The sequence below is a fragment of the Centroberyx affinis genome, unplaced genomic scaffold (genome assembly GCF_046629955.1).
Source record: "Centroberyx affinis isolate AG114_WGS23_722 - 3 ecotype Tasmania unplaced genomic scaffold, CSIRO-AGI_Caff_v1 ptg007152l_1, whole genome shotgun sequence".
Taxonomy (NCBI): Eukaryota; Metazoa; Chordata; class Actinopteri; order Beryciformes; family Berycidae; genus Centroberyx; species Centroberyx affinis.
The window spans coordinates 17,061-38,307 of record NW_027283621.1 but is presented as its reverse complement, the minus strand read 5'-3'; the positions used below and the strand labels follow the sequence as shown (position 1 = coordinate 38,307).

At 40.6% G+C, this 21,247-nt stretch overlaps 1 protein-coding gene across 1 annotated transcript; it reads right to left on the bottom strand.

Moving 5' to 3' along the window:
* Window positions 1–1,167: 1,167 nt before the first annotated feature.
* dldh (dihydrolipoamide dehydrogenase) lies at window positions 1,168–15,244 on the bottom strand. Its single transcript, XM_071513429.1, has 12 exons — window positions 15,137–15,244; window positions 12,768–12,843; window positions 11,541–11,620; window positions 10,237–10,305; window positions 8,916–8,985; window positions 7,858–7,958; window positions 7,623–7,766; window positions 6,123–6,224; window positions 4,640–4,830; window positions 4,376–4,546; window positions 3,245–3,434; window positions 1,168–1,395 (listed from the first exon to the last, which is right to left on the bottom strand). The coding sequence occupies exons 1-12, from the start codon at window positions 15,173–15,175 to the stop codon at window positions 1,183–1,185; spliced, it is 1,446 nt and encodes a 481-aa protein (XP_071369530.1). The 5' UTR covers window positions 15,176–15,244; the 3' UTR covers window positions 1,168–1,182.
* Between the last annotated feature and the right edge of the window lie 6,003 nt (window positions 15,245–21,247).

Genomic DNA, 21,247 nt, shown 5'->3' with positions numbered 1-21,247 from the left:
GAACATGAGGAACATGAGGAACATCAGAAACATGAGGAACAACAAGAACATCAGGAACAACAGGAACAACAGGAACATCAGGAACAACAGGAACATCACAGCTCAGATGGTTACTGTGTCAGTTACTCTCTGCCTGTCACTCTGTTTTCTCGAGGTCGTGACAGAAATGAGTCGATATCTTGAGAAGATAAAGGCGTAAATAAAGTCCACAGTGCGCTTCCATAGGAATCCCCACCCTGACTGGAGCTAGTCTCCAGCTCCTAACAGACCAGGGGCTGGATTCACAAAACCTTAAGAAAAAAATCTTCTCAAGTGCCATTTTTTTCTTAACTTTAGTCTTAAGAAAAAAAAAGCTCAAAAACAGTTCTTATATATTTTCTTAACTTTCTTCTTATGTTTCTTCCTAATAAAAAACTTAGGAATAAATGGTATTCTTGAAATGAAAGTTGTCAAATTTGTTCTTGATTTTTTTCTTAACTTTAAGACGGCCCTTCACCTGTCTTAAAACTCCTACAGTGAAAAGGTAAGCCTCTAATATCATATATTTAAACACATTTTAGACAAGTAGGTTATAGTTCAAAGTCTTCATAGGTTCCCCTACACCTAACATTAAGATGAACATTTATTGTAAAGCTTTATTTGGTGTAGGGCCAGGTAGGCCTCTGTCTCATGTCTGTTGGAAATAAGATGCAAATTTTACAGTTACCAACAGCAACCAATGTTTAAATCTTTGCTCTAGTTGCTCTAAATAGGTTTTTCCCCAATTGTTTTGTAGATGGAAACACTTTGGGTTGCCTCCTAGTCATGTCTCCTAGCCTCCTAGCCTTGTCTCCTAGCCTCCTAGCCTTGTCTCCTAGCCTCCTAGCCTTGTCTCCTAGCCTCCTAGCCTTGTCTCCTAGCCTTGTCTCCTAGCCTCCTAGCCTTGTCTTCTAGCCTTGTCTCCTAGCCTCCTATCCTTGTCTCCTAGCCTCCTAGCCTTGTCTCCTAGCCTCAATGTCAGTAAGCCAAAAGTTTATTAACCAGAATTAATTCAGGCCCTATTTTGAGAAGTTCTTAAGTAGGAAAATTAAAGAAATTCGTAATAAATGAGACTGTTACTAAGAAAATATTGAGGAATTGCACTTAAGAGTCTTCTTAAGAACTTCCTAAAATTTCCTCTTATGTCATTTCTTAAGATCTATCTTAAGAACACATTGGTGAATCCGGGCCCAGGTGAGGACAGTCATGTGTGTGTGTGTGTGTAGAGGAAAGGCTTACAGATCCCAGGATGTGTGATCCCAGCATCCTGTCTGTCTCCTTGTGGCTCAGGATCTTCACCAGGCCGTCGGTGTCTGCGTTGGTCTTGGCTCGACTGTTGGCGGCGAAGGGGAACTTGCCGACTTTGTACGGGATGCCCTGCAGAGAGGAAGAGCTCAGTGACTCACTGATGAAGAGGAGAGGAGACTCAGCCTGGTCAGTATTAAAGACACTCCTCTACAGCTGCAGCTGGACTGACCCCACACTGTCTGAAGGTACAGAACTGAGGAACGCTAACAACCGCTGAAGCAGTTAGTCGATTAATCGATTAGTTAATTGACCTATTACTGTCTATATGCAGACTGACATGTATAGAAGCTACATGTAGACTCATAATTTGTGCCGATCGCCCAAATTATGTTGTTATAAATAATAAGAACTATGTTTCCGGCTATCAGTCTGTTTTTTTTCCCGGATGACCATTTGACTTGACTTTGACTAAAGCTTTGGGGGTTTGTGGATTTTTGTTTGTGAGTTAACGGAACTGAACTGTGGTTGGGAATACTTCCTTGTTTTCAGTTTTGTTTGTTGGATAACCGGGAGATCTCGGAGTGGAGTGTTTTTGTCGAGTGAACTGAACGGCACTGAACTGATAACCGGGAAATCCCAAAGTGGAGTGTTTTTGTTCCTTTATAAACTGAACTGAATTATATGGAACTGGACTTGACTATAAAGAACCTTTCTTCTACCCATTTTGCTCTAATATAAGCTTTGAAAATTGAACTGATGGTGTGGTTGAGTTTATTTAAATTGTGTGTTTCATTCTACTGCCTTGCAATTAATTATAAATTTGTTTGTGTTTTAAAAAATAACCTGGGTTTGTGTATTCTGAATGCATGTATCCTTTGTGGGTTTTGACACTGACTCTAACTTTTGACTGGTTTAAACTTGGTCAAACTGCTACAACGTACAGTCTGTCTTTATGTGGACTGATAGGTATAATCTTCTGTACTTGGTGAATCAAGTGATTCTTATGAAGACGTACAAGTGTCATGGTGTTATGGAAAAAAAACGTGAGGAAACGTCGCCTCCTAGTGGCTGAAGCTGTGAACTACTAATGCAGTGAATTAATTTCATTCATGGACCGCTCGTCTTCAGCTGAAGATGTTGGACAGACAGTGTGAACTAGTTTAAAGATACAACTGCTTTGACTTTTTCCAAAACATGTTTGCATTGAACTGACTGGTGATGACTGGGTTTACTCTCATTACGCTGTATGAATGTTGTTAATTTGTTAGCTAGGAGTCCAGAGTGTTTTCTGAGTTCTGGGTCAGCAGTTTCCCCTTCAGCACAGCTCACTGGTTGTTGACATGTTTGCTTTATTTCCACCTAAAGCTGGGCGATAATTCAATATCATCGTTTATCGTCTTTCAGTGGAATCATATTGTCATGATGATATGGTGATTTTCGGATATCGTGACATACAATTCTGCTTTCTGAACTGATAACAAGCAAATTTTACTTAAAAACCGCACACTGTCTACACTTTACTGCAATGTTTCGGTCATAGGACCTTCATCAGGTAAACATCACACACACGTTTGCCTGATGAAGGTCCTGTGACTGAAACGTTGCAGTAAAGTATTATGTAAGTGTGGACAGTGCGGGATTATATTTCTCTCTCAGTATTTACCTTTTTGGTTTTTGCCCTATGCATCTGTCACTCAAAGACTTTTAGGTGTGCAAAAATACTTTTTCTTTAAGGAATATTATTTGAAAATTTCAGTTTTGTTTGACATCACACCCTAACATTACTATTCGGCTCAATGGGATGAACATTCATTTGATTACTTAACGTGATTTTGCACACGTGAGCCATATCGTGATATATATATCGAAAAAAATCCATATGATTATCCTGATATTGATTTTAACAATAACGCCCAGCCCTATTTCCACCACTAACATCGTTATCATCTCTCTCTCTCCCTCTCTCTCCCTCTCTCACCTCCTCTTTGAGCTGCTCCTCGGTCTTGCCCACCCAGGCGACCTCAGGATGTGTGTAGATGACGGAGGGAACACAGTTGTAGTCGATGTGCACGGCGCCGCCGGCCATGCCCTCCACACAGATGATGCCCTCGTCCTCCGCCTTGTGGGCCAGCATCGGCCCGGCGACCACGTCCCCGATGGCATAAATACTGTGTGGGGGAGAAGGGGGGGGGGGGGGGGTGAGAGGATGAGGGTCAGAGCGGTGAAACGTCTTCAACTCCTCATTTTAAGTCCAGTGGATTTTGTTTCTATTTGTTTGGACATCTTACTACCTGAATGACTTCAATTAATCTACAGACATCCCACTACTATAACTGGAGAGCGGTTTGTGTGTTTGTGTGTCCCACCATGGAGGAGAGGAGAGGAGAGGAGGAGAGGAGAGGAGACAAGGAAAGGAGAGGAGGAGAGAGGAGAGGAGGAAAGGAGACAAGGAGAGAAGAGGAGGAGAGGAGAGGAGCGGAGGAAAGGAGACAAGGAGAGAAGAGGAGAAAAGGAGAGGAGAGAGGAGAGGAGACAAGGAGAGTAGGAGGAGAGGAGACAAGAAGAGGAGAGGGAAGATGCGAGGAGAGAGGAGACAAGAAGAGGAGAGGAGAGGAGAGGAGGAGAGGAGAGGGGACAAGGAGGGGAGAGGAAGAGAGGAGAGGAAAGGAGACAAGGAGAGGAGAGGAGGAGAGGAGAGGAGACAAGGAGAGAAGAGGAGAGGAGACAAGGAGAGGAGAGGAGAGGAGACAAGGAGAGGAGACAAGGACAGGAGAGGAGAGGAGAGAGGAGACAAGGAGAGGAGAGGAGGAGGCTAGTTTCTATAATCAATTTCTTCAATAAATTCAATCATTCCATACAAATTCAGAAAACAGAATTTAAATTCAGTCGTCTGCTGGAACAAATCTCATCACTTTCAATCTAAGTCATTTACACAAACACAAGATCTCAAGTCAAGACTTTAGAAACCTTTTCAAGTCATCAGAGTACAAGTCAGAGTCAAGTCCCGAGTCACCAGAACCCAAGTCAGAGTCAAGTCCCAAGTCTTCTCTTCATGCATCAAGTCAAGTCTCGAGGAGTTATTATGAAATCCAGTCAGCTGATCTCGTACCTGGGGACCTTGGTCTGGAAGCGGGTGTTGGTTGGGATTCTTCCTCTGTTGTCGAGCTCGATGCCGATGCTCTCCAGGCCGAGGTTCTGGGTGAACGGCCTCCTCCCGATGCAGACCAGCAGCACGTCACACGTCAGAGTCTCGTTCTTCCCTCCGGCCGCCGCCTCCACTCTGCAGAGAAACACACACACACACACACAGAGTTACACCCTATCCCGTTTTTATCCGGAGGAAGACTTTCCCAGCCGCGGGTTCGGGACTCACGCCACGTCCAGCTTGCCGTCGGGCCTCCTGGTGGCGCCCATGACTTTGGTGCCGAGCTTGAACTTCATGCCTTGCTTCTGCAGGATGCGCTGGAAGTTCTTGGAGATCTCCATGTCGATGCCCATGCCGCCCACGTGACCCAGGAACTCCACCGCCGTGACTTTAGACCCCAGACGCTGCCACACCGAGCCCTGCGGGACGGGGAGCACGCACACACACACACACACACACACACTGATGACTGACAGACACCAGGGGCCGGATTCACAAAACCCTCTTAAGAAAAAAAATCTTCTCAAGTGCCATTTTTTTCTTAACTTTAGTCTTAAGAAAAAAACTAGGAAAAAATGCTATTCTTCAAAAACAGTTCTTATATATTTTCTTAACTTTCTTCTTATGTTTCTTCCTAAGAAAAAACTTAGGAATAAATGGTATTCTTGAAATGAAAGTTCTCAAATTTGTTCTTGATTTTTTTCTTAACTTTAAGACGGCCCTTCACCTGTCTTAAAACTCCTACAGTGAAAAGGTAAGCCTCTAATATCATATATTTAAACACATTTTAGACAAGTAGGTTATAGTTCAAAGTCTTCATAGGTTCCCCTACACCTAACATTAAGATGAACATTTATTGTAAAGCTTTATTTGGTGTAGGGCCAGGTAGGCCTCTGTCTCATGTCTGTTGGAAATAAGCTGCAAATTTTACAGTTACCAACAGCAACCAATGTTTAAATCTTTGCTCTAGTTGCTCTAAATAGGTTTTTCCCCAATTGTTTTGTAGATGGAAGCACTTTGGGTTGCCTCCTAGTCATGTCTCCTAGCCTCCTATCCTTGTCTCCTAGCCTCCTAGCCTTGTCTCCTAGCCTCAATGGCAGTAAGCCTAAAGTTTATTAACCAGAATTAATTCAGGCCCTATTTTGAGAAGTTCTTAAGTAGGAAAATTAAAGAAATTCGTAAGAAATGAGACTGTTACTAAGAAAATACTGAGGAATTGCACTTAAGAGCCTTCTTAAGAACTTCCTAAAATTTCCTCTTATGTCATTTCTTAAGATCTATCTTAAGAACACATTGGTGAATCCGGCCCCTGGACTTCAGGTTTCCCCAAACACCAACAAGAAGCCAGTCTGGTTCCCTCGTCCCTCCACTTTTCAGGTTCTGTGGAGCGATTCAGAGAGTCTGGTGTTTCCCTCCTCAGCGACTTGTTCTTGCTTGGAGAAACAATCGAGCCAATCGGTGCCTTTGTGGGCGGGGCTAAAGTTTGAAAGGTTTCTGCAACGTTTTTCATTGCCGTTTCGGCAGAATAGATTTGTTGAAATCCAGTTCAAACATCTTAATCGGAATATTGTCTTATTTAGAATACGGCCAACAGCCGGATTAATGCTGTCCATGTAAACGTAGTCAGGGAATGCAGCAGCAGAATAGAATCATAAGCAGATAGAATAGAATAGAATAGAATAGAATAGAAGCAGACTGAAGTGAGACTGACCAGCTCCACCCCGATGACCCCGGCTCCGATGACGATGAGTTCTTCAGGAACTTTCTTCAGCGACAGAGCGCCGGTCGACGACACGATGGTGTCTTCATCGATCTGCAACACACAATCACAATCGTGAAAATTAAATCATTAAATTTTCACATAATTTTTAACTTTAGTCTTAGTAGAGTTTAGTAAGACTTCTGCCACATTGATTCAATTTAGTCAATTACTTAACTAAAATGATATGATTTTATCCAGCAGTAATAACAGCATTATTCTGTGGTCAACAAACACACATCTGCTGCAGCAGCTTTTTAACTGTAGTATAGAAAAATGAACACCACTGCATTAGTGAAGAAATATGGAAAATATGAAATAAAAGCCAACAACATAACATAATTGTAGACATGGAGACAGAACAATAAAATAAAATAAGTCAGTAAAGTAAATAAAATAGATTAAAACCAATTATATAAACGTATGCGTAAAAAAATTGGCTTCTTTTAAAGAAACAGAACCAGCTTCCCTATGATTAGTAGAAAGAGGATTGTTGAAGCAGTTTTCCTATCAGTGTTGGATTATGGGGATGTAATTTATAGAAATGCTGCTCCTTAAACCCCTAGACACGGTCTATCATTCTGCCCTCAGATTTATTACTGGTGATAGCTATGGTACTCACCACTGTATTCTATATGATAAAGTGGGTTGGCCAACACACCCTAAAAATCAATACTCTACTAACCTATGGACAATTTAAAACCATGATCACAAACCTCCCTGCTAGGGCTGCAACTAACGATTATTTTCATTGTCGATTAATCTGTCAATTATTTTCTTGATTAATCGATTAGTTGTTTGGTCTATAAAATGTCAGAAAATGGTGAAAAATGTGGATCAGTGTTTCCCAAAGACCCAAAGATATTCAGTTTACTGTCATAGAGGAGTAAAGAAACCAGAAAATATTCACATTTAAGAAGCTGGAATCAGAGAATTTTGACTTATTTTTCTTAAAAAATTACTCAAACCGATTAATCGATTATCAAAATAGCTGGCAAATAATTTAATATTTGACAACTAATCGATTAATCGTTGCAGCTCTACTCCCTGCCTCAATGTGTAACTGTTTTAACTGATTTTCATTATTCTCATCTATGTTTTGTCCCATTTATTTTTAACTTTTAACTTGTCTGTAACTCGACATCATTGTAAATGAGGGCAACCTCAATGGTTCTTCAAGTTTAAATAAAGGCTTGAATGAATGAATGAATCAGTATGTCTCACTTCTTCTGTCATTACTTAAGTTTTAACAGAGCAGCACACTGCCATCTGGTGTTTCAGTGGTTTTTACGCTCAGAATCACAGAACCATAAACGCTCACAGAACCATAAACGCTCACAGAACCATAAACGCTCACAGAACCATAAACGCTCACAGCACCATAAACGCTCACAGAACCATAAACGCTCACAGCACCACAGTGAAGTGCAGAAACCCTTCGAGCGCTCTGACCTCGATCCCGGGGAAGGGCGTGACCTCGGAGCCGGTGGCGATCAGGATGTTCTTGGTGTTGATGACCTGCTCGCTGCCGTCGGCCACCGTGGCCGTCACCTGGTTCTTACCCGTCACTCTGCCGAAACCGTTCACGTGGGTCACCTGAGGGGAGCGATGATGTCACACTGTCAGCAAATTCCCTGTATGTGCCAAATGCTCCTGATTCTTCTTCTAATGTGAAAGTCCTCCTGACCTTGTTCTGTTTGAATAGATGTGCGATTCCTCCGGTCAGCGCTTTGACCGCCCCGCTCTTCTGAGACATCATCTTCTCCAGATTCAACGTGAGGCCAGAGACTGAGAGAGAGAGAGAGAGAGGGAGAGAGGGAGAGAGAGAGAGAGAGAGAGAGAGAGAGACAGATAGAGAGAGAGACAGACAGACAGACAGAGAGAGAGAGACAGAGAGAAATGTCTCTAAATGTACTCACATTACTGTAACTGAGTAGCTTTTTTGTGTACTTTAATTTTTTTAGCATTTTTTACAGTCAGTAATTTACGGAAGAGGATTAGTGCCACGTGAAAAATGTATTTGAGTTCTGAGTTTAAAGTCAGAATTCTGAGAATAAAGTTGAATAAAGTAAGACTTCTGAGAATAATTTAGTCAGAATTCTGAATCTTGTAGTAATTTGACTTCTCCTTCAGTCCATCTCTCCTGCAGTTTTGTCCTTCAGTCCATCTTAAATCCATCCATCACAGAACAGATTGTGTGTCTCTCCATCAGCAACAGAAACTGGATCGACGTAAACTGACAAACTGTGGATCCATTCACAGTGAGAAGAGGAATCTGACTTTACTTTGTTTCTGCACTTTATTTTCTCATTTCTAATGTTTCCAGTGAAAAGAATCTAGTGTGAACTCTGTCCTCTCTCCTGTTAGAACCACATGGAAAAGATCACAGCTGACAACGTTCTCTGTTCTAAAGAGGAACTCAGGAACTTTTACTCTGAGGACATTTTAAATCAGACTCTTTTTACTTTTACTGAAGGACATTTTTACACCAGAACTTTTACTTTTACTTCAGTAAAATATCAGCAAACTAACAGTACTCCTACTTGAGCAGGGTATTTTAGGACTCTTATCCACTACTGATAAGATCCAACAGCAGGGAAGTTCAGTTTGCAAGTTCAGTTCAGAAAACAGTATCAGCACATTCATCAGCAAACATTTACTTTGCACTTGATTTCTGCCATTAGCAACTGGCCAAAACCTTTTAATGGAGTTTGACATCGCTCACAGAATGAAGTGCACTCTTACTTTCGATGCCCCTGCTCTCGAAGTCCTTGCCGTGAGCCATGTGGTACAGGTAGGAGTTGTTGAGCAGAGCCTGAGGAGAGAAGACAGTTTCATCTCAGCTGGGGAACAATGAAGAAAGTCACTTTTCCCTCCAAAGGGGCATCGCTCTTAATCTTGGAACTCATCACTCTTGGAACTTTTAAAAACCGTATGAGAGATTTTGTAGCAGCTACATATCGCACTTGTTGTTGTTTTAATGTAAATTCTTAATCCTGTTGCTTATATCTAGCATGTATTTTATTTATTTTGTTGTGTGAGTTGGTGTTGTTTGTTTTTAATTGTTGCAATTTTAATGTTTCTTAGGCTGCTGTCTTGGCCAGGCTTCCCTTGAAAAAGAGGTCATTGTATCTCAACGGGATCGACCTGGTTAAATAAAGGTTAAATAAAAAAAAAAATAAAAAAAAAATCCCCAACTCATTTCAGGACCAGTTGGGCCCAAACCCCCAGACTGTCAACCACTGATTAGCCAATAAAGAATTTTGTAGTAGACCAGAATACTTTAAAGCCAACTGTACAGGGTTCCTACACATTATCAATTAAAAAATTCCATACTTCTTCCAGACCTTGATTTGTTTTGAAGATTTTGTCTGGTGTTCAATATGATTTACGCAGACAGACATCTTGCCCCTGCTAACTAGGTCATATCACTGTATAGATGAAGATTGTTCTTCACAGAGACAAATATCAGAATATGTGAGATGATTGGCAGGGTTCCTACACGCTTTCCATTTTAAAATTCCATATTTTTCCCAGACCCTATGTTCTTGACCGGAGTTTGATTTTGGTGGGTATTTGATATAATGCATGCTGACAGCGGCTGGGTCATAAGAGCGTCCCTCTATCTGAACATTATTCTTCACATCAACAAAAACTGTGGACTCAACGTGGCTCTACAACAACATAAAAGCTAGAATTATGTGTGTATCGGACCTGAACCACAACATTTTCCATACTTTTCCAGACATTTTTTCGAATTCCCAAACTATTCAAGACCTGGAAATGATCAAATTCATTTTTAATACTTTTCCAGACCTGCGTAGGAACCCTGGCTGTAGTTCAGTTCAGTTTAGTTTTCTCAGTGATGCACTGAGACACAAACAGGCTGAGAAGAATAAGAGTTGAATCAATTGGTGATTATTATTATGGGATGGCTCAGTCGTTGCACGTTAAAAATGTCTGACTAAAGCCAAAGTCAGAGACAAATAGATGTGTCTCTGTCTAGATGTTTTGGTGCTCACTGCCTTCTCTTGCATCACTACATTTCACAGGTTTTTTTTTTTACCTTTGAAGGGATGCAGCCGACGTTCAGGCAGGTTCCACCCAGAGTGCTGTTCTTCTCCACACACACCGTCTGACAGGGGAACGGCAGAACACACATGAGACAAACACACACGAATACATTTCTGCTTTAAAAAAAAAAAAGGGAAACCTACATTTATTCCAATTAACCTGAAATCAATAAAGTCAAAGCAGAATGTTCACATGAGAGTTGATTCTGTGGCAGACTGGACTCTTGGTTCTCTACTTTCTAGTTTCTCTAGTTTAAATGAGAGAAGCTCGTTCATGGACTCTAACATGAATTTGGTTTCAGGGAGTTTTCACTGAAACAGGATTTGGCAACGATACTGGAAGGTCAGGTTGTGCAAAATATTCCTACGGAAACTAGGAACTGCACAATAACATTCTCCATGAAATGAACTCCCATCACTTCTCCTTCCTGGAAAACAGTGTATCTTTAACGGTGACCTCATGCTATACTAGATGGCCTAACTATAAATTTCAACCGATAAAACTTTTTGAACAGTCCTTCCTCTCCGCTCAAAACAATCAGCCTTTCTCTTACTGACTGATCTCCCATTGGTTTACACTTTTGAGTGATCCCTCCCTGCGTTAAGCCCCGCCCCCAACATCCTGTTTCAATACAATACATCAAATCAAGGAAGTAAAGTTCAACTGGTACAGTGTACCTTTAAAGTAACATTATTGTTTAGTTTTTTTTAAACGTAAACTAAAAACCCATCTATTCAGTCTGGCTTTTATGTAGTGTTTTATAATTTTATGGTTTTAGTATTTATATTTATTTTATTTACTATCATTATTTTTTATTTTTTTTCTATTTTGTTTTATGAAACATTTCACTGTTGATCATTATTATTTATTTTATTCTATTTTATTTTATTAACATTTTACTGTTTTACTATAATCAATTTATTTTGTGTAGTATTTCATAATTTAATTTTTATTGTTTATTATCTTAACTACCCATCTTTTATTGTTGTCTTATTCAATTAACTTTTTTGGGGGGTTTTGGTTGTTTTGGTTTGATTCAGTCTCTAAATCCATTTTTAACATCCTACGTTTTGTAGGATGAATTGCATTTGATTTGTTTGAAAGGTGCTATATAAATAAAGTTTGACTGATTGATTGATTGATTGATTAAGGCTAATTCCTAATTGCAGTGGCACGGGTTTGAACCCGGCCTGTGCCCTCTGCTGCATGTCACCTTCTCTCTGCCCTGTCTAATGAAGCAGAAAAAAACCCTGCACAGTTCCTCAGCACGCTGCGGCCCTGAAGGCATCATCTTACCTTGAAGCCGAGCTGGGCGGCTTTGATGGCGGCGACATACCCGCCGGGTCCGGAGCCGACCACCGTGACATCAGCATCGACTGCAGAGAGAGAGCAGAGACATCAGGAGTTTATCACTGCAGGCTCTTATTCAGACTCAGTTAGTTAGTCAGATCCAGCCAGGTGAGAGGAGGGTCACCTGACAGGAAGTCACCTCCAGCCAAACAGGTCAGTTTAGGATGTGGCAGGAAGTCAGTGTACTGTAGCAGCCGCTGTGGCAGGCGACCAACCATCAAGTCCAATTCTAACTCCAATTCTATTCTAACAATCTAGCTGGCTGGTAAAAAAAAAAAAAAAAATTCAAGTGGATGCTGAATTCTGGCACTGCCTGTGATATTGATTTCAGTTAGGACTAGGCAATATGATTGAAAAAAATATCATGATATGGATTTTTTTCAATATCAATACATGTTACGATACGGCTCACGTATGAAAAATCACATGTTAAATAATCAAATGAATGCTCATCCCATTGAACTGAATGGTAATGTTAGGAGTGATGTCAAACTAAACTGACATTTTCAAATAATATTCCTACCATATCTCAATCTGTCAGAGGTTTTAAATAAAATCTGCTTCTTCTCATCAGTTCAGCAGCAGAACTGTGTGTCATGATTTCCCAAAATCACCAGATCATCACCATGTGATTCCACTGAAAGTAGGGCTGGACGATAATTCAATATTATCGTTTATTGTCTTTCAGTGGGATTATATTGTGATGATATGGTGATTTTGGGATATCGAGACGCACAATTCTGCTGTCTGAACTGATGAGAACAAGCAGATTTTATTTAGAAACTCAGACAGAATGAAGTATGGTAGGAATATTATGTGAAAATTTCAGTTTAGTTTGACATCACACCAAACATTATCATTCGGTTCAATATGATGAACATTAATTTGATTATTTAACGTAATTTCACTTATGTGAGCCATATCGTCATATATATTGATATTGAAAAAAAAAACCTTAGGATTATCGTGATATTGATTTCAACCATATCGTCCAGCCCTAGCTGAAAGAGGATAAATGATAATTATTGAATTATCGCCCGGCCCTGCGCTGGAACTTTAACTCGTGGGGAAACTTCTGTCAGTTTGCCAAGATCTGAACAAAGTCCACCAGGCATTAATAAAGACGGGCTTTGGACAGTGGAGTCGATTATGGATCATAAATCATCGGCTTACTTGCTGCTTTGTCGGCGTACGTCCGGACAGACAGGACCGACGCTCCGTGGAGTTTGCAGGGGAGGTGCTGGCCCCGCTGTGTGAGAGAGAGAGAGAGAGAGAGAGAGAGAGAGAGAGAGAGAGAGAGAGAGAGAGAGAGAGAGAGAGAGAGAGAGAGAGAGAGAGAGAGAGAGAGAGAGAGAGAGAGAGAGAGAGGTTAGGAAACCAGGCAGCAAACTGTGTGATTTCTCCTGGGTTTACTAACTTTAAGGGAAGAAAATAAAGTCACTTCATTTTTGTTTTTGGATTGTTTTCATATCTCTCTAGATTTTTAAACAGTAAAACAACATTTCACAGGATTACAGAGAATGAAATTAATCATCAAGTTCCCAAAGTAACCCGACTGGTTTCCTCATAACAAACAGAGACGTCTCTTGTTTGTGATATTATCTGAAACAACAAGTATCCATTGACTCCACAGGGAACTTGACACGCTGCACATCAGTCTACTTGTCATTTATCAAATATATTTCCTACAACAGAATTTCCTTGTGAGTTGGCAGAACAACAACAACAACACACACCGAGGACACACTGCCGGGGGAATGCATTTTTAGGGGATGCAGAGTTTGTCTAAACACCAGCAGAGTCACACAGTGTGTAAATCAGACTGAAAACATCAGTGGAGACAGAAGAGATATGAATCTTCTTTTCTACATGTACTCAATTATTGAATGTGGTTTACCTACGTATGGAAAACGTTCACTATACATGGTGTATGATATACAGTGCTTGGCTGCTAGCTAGCTAGTTAGCAAGTAAACATGGTTTTGTAATGACAGCTGATGGAAGTCATGAGACAGTAGTACAGACAGAACTAGTCAATCTACAGATAATTGATTATCATTTTGATACTTGATGAATCGTTTTAGTCATTTATCAAGTAAACATATCAAACATTTGCTGCTTACAGCTTCACAAATACTAAGATTTGCTGCTTATCTCCGTTACATATCATTAAATGAATACTGTGGGGTTTTTTTGGCGGCTGGTCAGACTAATTAAGTAATTTGAAGAATCATTTTGAGCTCTGGGAACTGTGATGGACAAATGTTGTCATTTTACAGACTAGATGGTTAATCAATTAATAGAAAAAAATATATATTGATAGATTACTCTATGATGAAATGTATGGAAGCCAATTTCCGCCAGTGTGATGAAAAAAAAGTCATTATAATGAGAAACTTTCTCAAAATAATGACTTAGTATCTCAAAATAATTAGTTGCTTCTGTTGCTTTGGTGCATATGAGGAAACAACACATAGTTTCTCATTATTTTGAGATACTAACTCATTGTTTTGAGATACTAAAACCTTATTTTGAGAAAGTTTCTCATTATTTTGAGATACTAAATCATTATTTTGAGATACTAACTCATTGTTTTGAGATACTAACTCATTATTTTGAGATACTAAATCCTTATTTTGAGAAAGTTTCTCATTATTTTGAGATACTAAAACCTTATTTTGAGAAAGTTTCTCATTATCATTATAATGACTTTCAGGATCTTTTTTTTTTTCTTTTTCATCACACTGGTGGAAATGGGCTTCCATAGAAATGAATCGTTAGTTGCAGTCGTATTAGACAGTAATCATATCCATGTCAGAGATAAGCTTCTCTATATGACGACGAGCCACAAGTAGCAAAGCTGTGACAAACTAGTTAGATAACAGTGCTAACTAGCCTAGCGAGCTAGCACCAAAAGCCCCGGTCCGGTCCGGTCTGTATGGACAGACGTCATGCCTTACACCGGCAGATGTGATGCTGCCTTGCTCATCGGTAACGTTAACGTCACACGCCTATAAAACATGACCCGAGGTCAACTCTGAATCTTTAGGAGTTTGTTTTCAAATCGGCAGTCAGATAATCCACCAAGCAGCAGCTCATAAAGCTTTTAGAGCTGGTTTGCAGTGTTTATACCGCCTTCTGTGGTCTTTTTGGCTGGAAGAAGAGATTGTAGGAATAGATGGGGAACATTAATAAATTAAAGAAATAAGAGCCGTTTGGTGGATTGCGTTTAAGCCGAACGTATAATTGAAAACTATAGATTTAGAAAATACCTTAAGTTATGTTTTGCGAGGTATGTATATTTGCCACTAAGCAAAGCAACCCCAAACTGGCAGATTTTTTAATGGAGTTCGGTGCGCCGCTCACTCCATACGATTTCGCCGAACCAGGGCTGTTAGCTAACCAGCTAGCAAGGCCCGGACAGCGGCGGAGGGAGTGAGGCAGCAGAACCAGTCAGCACAACACTAACAACCAGTCACAGCTCTTCATAACCAGCCTGTCTAACATGAGCAGGACAGTGGGGGATTAAACTGCAGCCTTACCGTTGCCAGAGTGCGATATAACTGATTCCAGCTCTGCATGTTGACGGTGCCCCTTCACAGGATCAGTCACCTACAGCAGGCCAACCAGCCAAGGACTCCTGACATTGCGCACGCGCAGTACCAATCCAGCAAAAAGGCCTGTCCGTCGCATGTATATGACGCAGGACATCTTACATACACAACCCACACAACCAAGGAGGTTCTGTATTAACCACACAACCCCGTAGAAACTCTGGTGCTGTAGACCTACATTTTAATTTTGAAGATTGGGTGGAAAGTATTTATATTGGTGAAACTAATATATTGAAAGAGAAGTGCTCTAACAAAAATATTAGGAATACACTTAGTTGTGTTACTGTCCCATCTTCTAGATGTTTTTGGTCGTCCTTATTTAATGATATACAGTGGGAAAAAGCATGGAAAATTTGTGATAAATACTGTATCAATAACAAGTTTAAGGAAGTGTCTTTCAAGATATTGCATAGAATTTATCCGGTTAACATGTGTTAGAAAGATTCAAACTGGATATTGATTATAAGTGATTTGTATGGACTAGAAAAAGAGAGTATTTCCCATCTATTTTTTTCACTGTATATATACAAGAATGTTCTGGACTGATGTGACCAACTTTCTAAAAAAGCAACTTAAGATGAATGTTGAAATAGATATGTTTGATGTAATGCTATATTTTAGTCACAATAAGATTGGAAATAACATGCTGTATATCATACAACTATTTATTATTTTTGGAAAATTCCATATTCATAAGAAAAATGGTCAGGAACCAAGCCAACTTTCCTGCACTTTATTAATGAATTTAAACAATATAGCACCATTTTATCTAATGTTAAAAACAAAAAAGCTATTAAGACCTTAAAGTTATTAAGCGAATATAATATGCTGCATATAACATAAACTCTGGCATTGTAAAATGTAAAATGTGTTTTTTGTTTATTATTATTTTGTCTCTATTGTCTATGTATCTGTTTGTACCTTTGTATATGAACTTGTGTACAATAAAGATCATGGAAAAAAAAAAGTGTCAAGAAACGATTCAGTTAAAATACTATATGTAAATTGTATTTCCTGAATACAAAAAATACAAAAACAAATAAATTCTGTCATTCTTCCATTTTTTCCCCCAAGGTCAAACATTATTATAACAGATTTCTCTAAGTAAATACTTTTTTAAACAATTCATTACAAATAAGTCTACGTCATGTATGATTAGTTTAGGTAAGATCTAGTAATGACCTGACCTGTGGGCAATGGGAGGTGTGTCATTTTTTTTTTTTTTTTTTTTTTTGTCATTTAACATTAAATTGGAGAGAAACTATCAAGCCAAAATTGCTTAATAGTCTAACTGGAAGCCACTGGAGCTTCCTGCTGTAATCTCCATTTTGTTATCCAAGTCCAACTGAACCTGAATGAACCTCAGTGTGTGTGTGTGTGTGTGTGTGTGTGTGTGTGTGTGTGTGTGTGTGTGTGTGTGTGTGTGTGTGTGTGTTGTTCTGAACAGAAGTTTTTCTTTCCTATCACTCTTTACTGCTGCAGCGACCTGATTTCCCCACAGGGATCAAAAGTCTCATTTCATCAGTTTTTACAACAGAATACAGGACAGAAAGGCCAGTGGATCTGGAGAAGGGGGTCGGGGGGGGGCAAGCAAGCCACCGAGAGCACTAGATATTATTTCTCTGCATGATTTTGAAAATCTAACACCACTGGTTTGAGCAGGAAGTGAGTCGGTAGGAAAAGTCACAGAAGAACATTTAGAAATCTGAGATTTTACAGATCTGAAATTCAGAGGAGCAGTGAAGTGAAAACAGTTTTGTTACATGGAGGTGTGGTGAGGACAGAGAGGCAGCTGGAGATCAAACCCCAAGACCGGGTGTTTCATATAACAGGTAGCAGGTGACACAGGAAACCAAAAACTCTTCACACATAAACTGACACAGAAAGCAATGATCCAACCAAGACTGACTGGGGAACAAGACTAATAAACACATGGGGGGTGATTACAGATGAGACACAGCTGGGGCAGACAGGAGACATGGCACACGTAGAACTACAAGAACTAGACAGGGAAACATAATACACAAAGAAATACAAAACCTAGACAATGACCAAAGGCAGAAAGTCACAACCATGACAAGTTTGTCCTTCCTACAGTCAACAGATCAGACTGCAGTGTGACCTCAGATGGCCTCAGGCTGCAGTTTCTCATCCTGACCACTAGAGGGAAGAAGACTTTCCTTTATTCTGCAGTCAGTCACTGGGTTTGTTCTCACATCATCTGCTGAGAAAACCCTAAAACTTTAGATTTCATTAGATTAGATTAAATTAGATTAGATTTCTGCAGCTAATAGGACACAGCAAAGAAAAACAGAACAGAAATAAGAACAGAGCGTATGGGAGTTATTAAACACAACGACTACAACACTAGAACCTGCAAGTAGAATGATATGAGTATATATATGAAAAGAAATATATATATGTAAAAAATGAATTTAAAGCATATGTGCAGAGTACACAATGACAGCAGTAGAGCATACTGAAAATAAAATAAATGGAAAATCTGAGGATATATTCAGTATGAAAAAATAATAATGCAAATATGAAAATCTACAGGACGTGAAAATGCTGTCAGCTCTCTGTACTGACAGATCAAACATCTGTACAGAAAGAGATGAGTGTTGTAAAAAAACAATTTACCCTATCAAATGTAATAAGGTTACAGCTGGTGACATATAGTATGTAGAGCAGTGGTTCTCAACGTGGGGTCTGGGAACCACCAGGGGTCCTTGAGGGGGTTCCAGGGGGTCCCCAGCAAACTGATGAATTGTTAAACTTCACCATTATTTCATTTACAAGAAATTTACAAGAAAAGAGATGTAGAAATGACTGTTTTGATCATAGTTTCTCTGATATCTCTCTACCTACAATACAGATAATCACGTAATTCTTGACAAAATCATATTTAACAATAAAAATATTCTCAGATTTGGGTCTGAGACACAAAATCTCATCAAATGGGGGTCCGTGGCCCTAATGTGGACTGAATGAGGGGTCCTTGATATGAAAAAGGTTGAGAATCACTGATGTAGAGAATGTGCTGATTTGCATATTAGCCGTTCACCTTATAATAAAACATATGGACCAAAGGTAGAGAAGAAAGACAAGAAAGACAACTGAACCTCAAGAGTGTAAGAAGAGGGTTTTTTTCTACAAGCAGTCAGTAGAAAAGATGAGATGTGATGAAATGAGATTAGATGAGATGAGATGAGACAGGAAAAGACGAGATAAGATCAGATCAGATGAATCTCCACCTCTCCACGCTCCTCACTCCGCTCCACCGTTCATTTTCCACCTCACTTTACAAACTCATACATAATGCATAGTGTTGGGTTCCAAAAACAGATGAATTATTGAAAAGCGAGCAACACCTACTGCTGTTTCTGTTGTTATAATTAGCTGTTTGACAGCAAATCATAAAGAAAGATATTTGAAAGAAAAACTTGAGTAAAGTACAGATACTTGAAAATCTTACTTAAGTACAGTAATGAAGTATTTTTACTTTGTTACATCCCACCTCTGGTTGGAGGAGGGAGGAGCTCTACTGAGGGACAGAGAGGTCATTGTTATTTTTAATTTCTGCTTCACTGGCCAGAGAACAGAGGAGAGAGACAGAGAGGGGAAAGATCAAAGAAGTCCAGACTGCATCTTTGCATCTTGGCACCAAAGATCAGCCAATAGCAGAAGGCCAGTTCAGGACCGTACTTTTCGCCATTAGATGTCAGGCTTCACCACAAATTTGGGTTTGGGGTTTGGTTCCTCTAGGACAGTGGTTCTCAACGTGGGGTCGGGGGACCACCAGGGGTCCTTGAGGGGGTTCCAGGGGGCCCCCAGCAAACTGATGAATTGTTAAACTTCAGCATTATTTCATTTACAAGAGGTGAACACAGTTAGAGAATGTAGAAGAATGACTGTTCTGATCATAGTTTCTCTGTTATCTCTCTACCTACAGTACAGACAGTCATGGAGTTCTGGGCAAAATCATATCTGACAATAAAAATATTCTCAGATTTGGGTCTGAGAGACAAAATCTCATCACATTGGGGTCTGTGGCTCTAATGTGGACTAAATTAGGGTCCTTGATATGAAAAACGTTGAGAATCACTGGTGTAGGAGAACAGCAGTTAAAGCCCATTTATTTCTGTCTACATCAAGCATTTTTTAACATTTACTTGTTTTTTGTCGTTTTTTAAAATACAAACTTTACGATGTCAAACCTAGCTTGAAATGAACTGCTGTTCTTGTATTTTTCTATCAAATCCCATTACTTTAACTTCCTGGAAAATTGGTGAATTGTTATTTTTTGTCATCAATCATTTTTATTATTTCATGGCATAAAAACGGATCAGCAAGACGTTCAGTGTTTCTGTCGTGCCGACCCGGCTTTCCCCTGCTCACAAAAACAGATTTTCTGAAATTCCATACAAATGCTTTTCTAAGTCAATTGAGGAAGTTTGAACATCAGAGAAAAATTCTGCTGCCCAAGTCTCTGAGTTATGACACAACGATGACCTTTAACCTTCTCAACAGGGTGGAAAAATCCAGTTCTTCCAGAAAAATTTCAGACGACTTTCCTACCGGTGACCAACCAGTAAAAAATGTTTTTCTCATGAAGCTCATTTAGCTCATGAAGTTTCTGAGGGTTCGATGTCTTTAAAACAGTGATTCTCAACCTTTTTGATATCAAGGACCCCTAATTTAGTCCACATCAGAGCCACAGACCCCCATTTGATGAGATTTTGTCTCTCGGACCCAAATCTGAGAATATTTTTATTGTCAGATATGATTTTGTCCAGAACTCCATGATTGTCTGTATTGTAGGTAGAGAGATAACAGATAAACTATGATCAGAACAGTCATTCTTCTACATTCTCTAATTGTGTTAACTTCTTCTAAATCAAATAATGCTGAAGTTTAACAATTCATCAATTTTCTGGGGACCCCCTGGAACCCCCTCAAGGACCCCTGGTGGTCCCCGGACCCCACGTTGAGAAACACTGCTTCAAAAGGCCCATTTTGGTTTCTTCTTTGTCTCACTACTTTGCATTTCTTCCCTCTCAGTCGTCTGTACAAACAAACTAACCCTAAACCTGACTGCCTTCATTTAAAGTGACCAAATTAGTGGGATCAATGTAAAGGTATCAAGTGATCGTGCTTAAGCGTTTGACCTTTCTTGTCTTGTGAGTCGCAGGGTTTTTACTTCAGCGGGATCCCGGCGGAGCGTTTCGGTAATAAGTGGATCTGGTGGGACGGCTCCCGGCCTGTGTGGAGGCTTTCAGGCCGGCTGACAGTCAAATTCAATTAAAACACGACGCCGACATCCAGGCAAACACTCCCTACTACTCAGAGACGGCGGCTTTCAAAGTCAATTGTGTCCGATCTGAAGAGCCGGCCTTCATGTCCCCGTCTCGAGCCTTTTCACGTGCTAAAATAAGAGTCGGCCTTCCAAAGTCGACATGAGCAAAGTGAGCGCGGTGAAAGGCGGAGAGAGAGAGAGAGAGAGAGAGAAGGAGAGAGAGAGAGAGAGAGAGAGAGAGAGAGAGAGAGAGAGAGAGAGAGAGAGAGCTTCCATCTGACGAGCGGCCGCCTCAGGTCTTGTGTCTGTGTGACACTATGGGGCTCGGACTCCACAAAGGCCCGTCCTTTCTCCACTACAGAATAACACTGAAAGAAAAGAAAAGGGAGAGCGAGGAAGGGAGGGAGGGGGAGGTGGAGGGTGGAGGGGTGAGGGGTGAGGGGGGGGGTGGGGTGGGGGGTCTAGCTGCCTTTTGATTGGCGGCGGAGCAGAAACCGCCCCCGCGCAGATGTACGGGCCGAGCGGATTAAGGCGGCGGGTGTTTGTGACGTGACACCGGCCCTCCTGCCCCCCGCCGGCCGCGGGGTGGTAAGCTGCTGCCGTGCCAATGGGGCCCGTTGTACGCCCCGACAATGGTGGGGCAACAACCCCCCCCACCCCCACCCCACCCCACCCTTCTCCACCCCCCCTCTCCCCTCCACCCACCTCGCACCCCACCCCGCAGCAGCAGACAGAGGATGTGA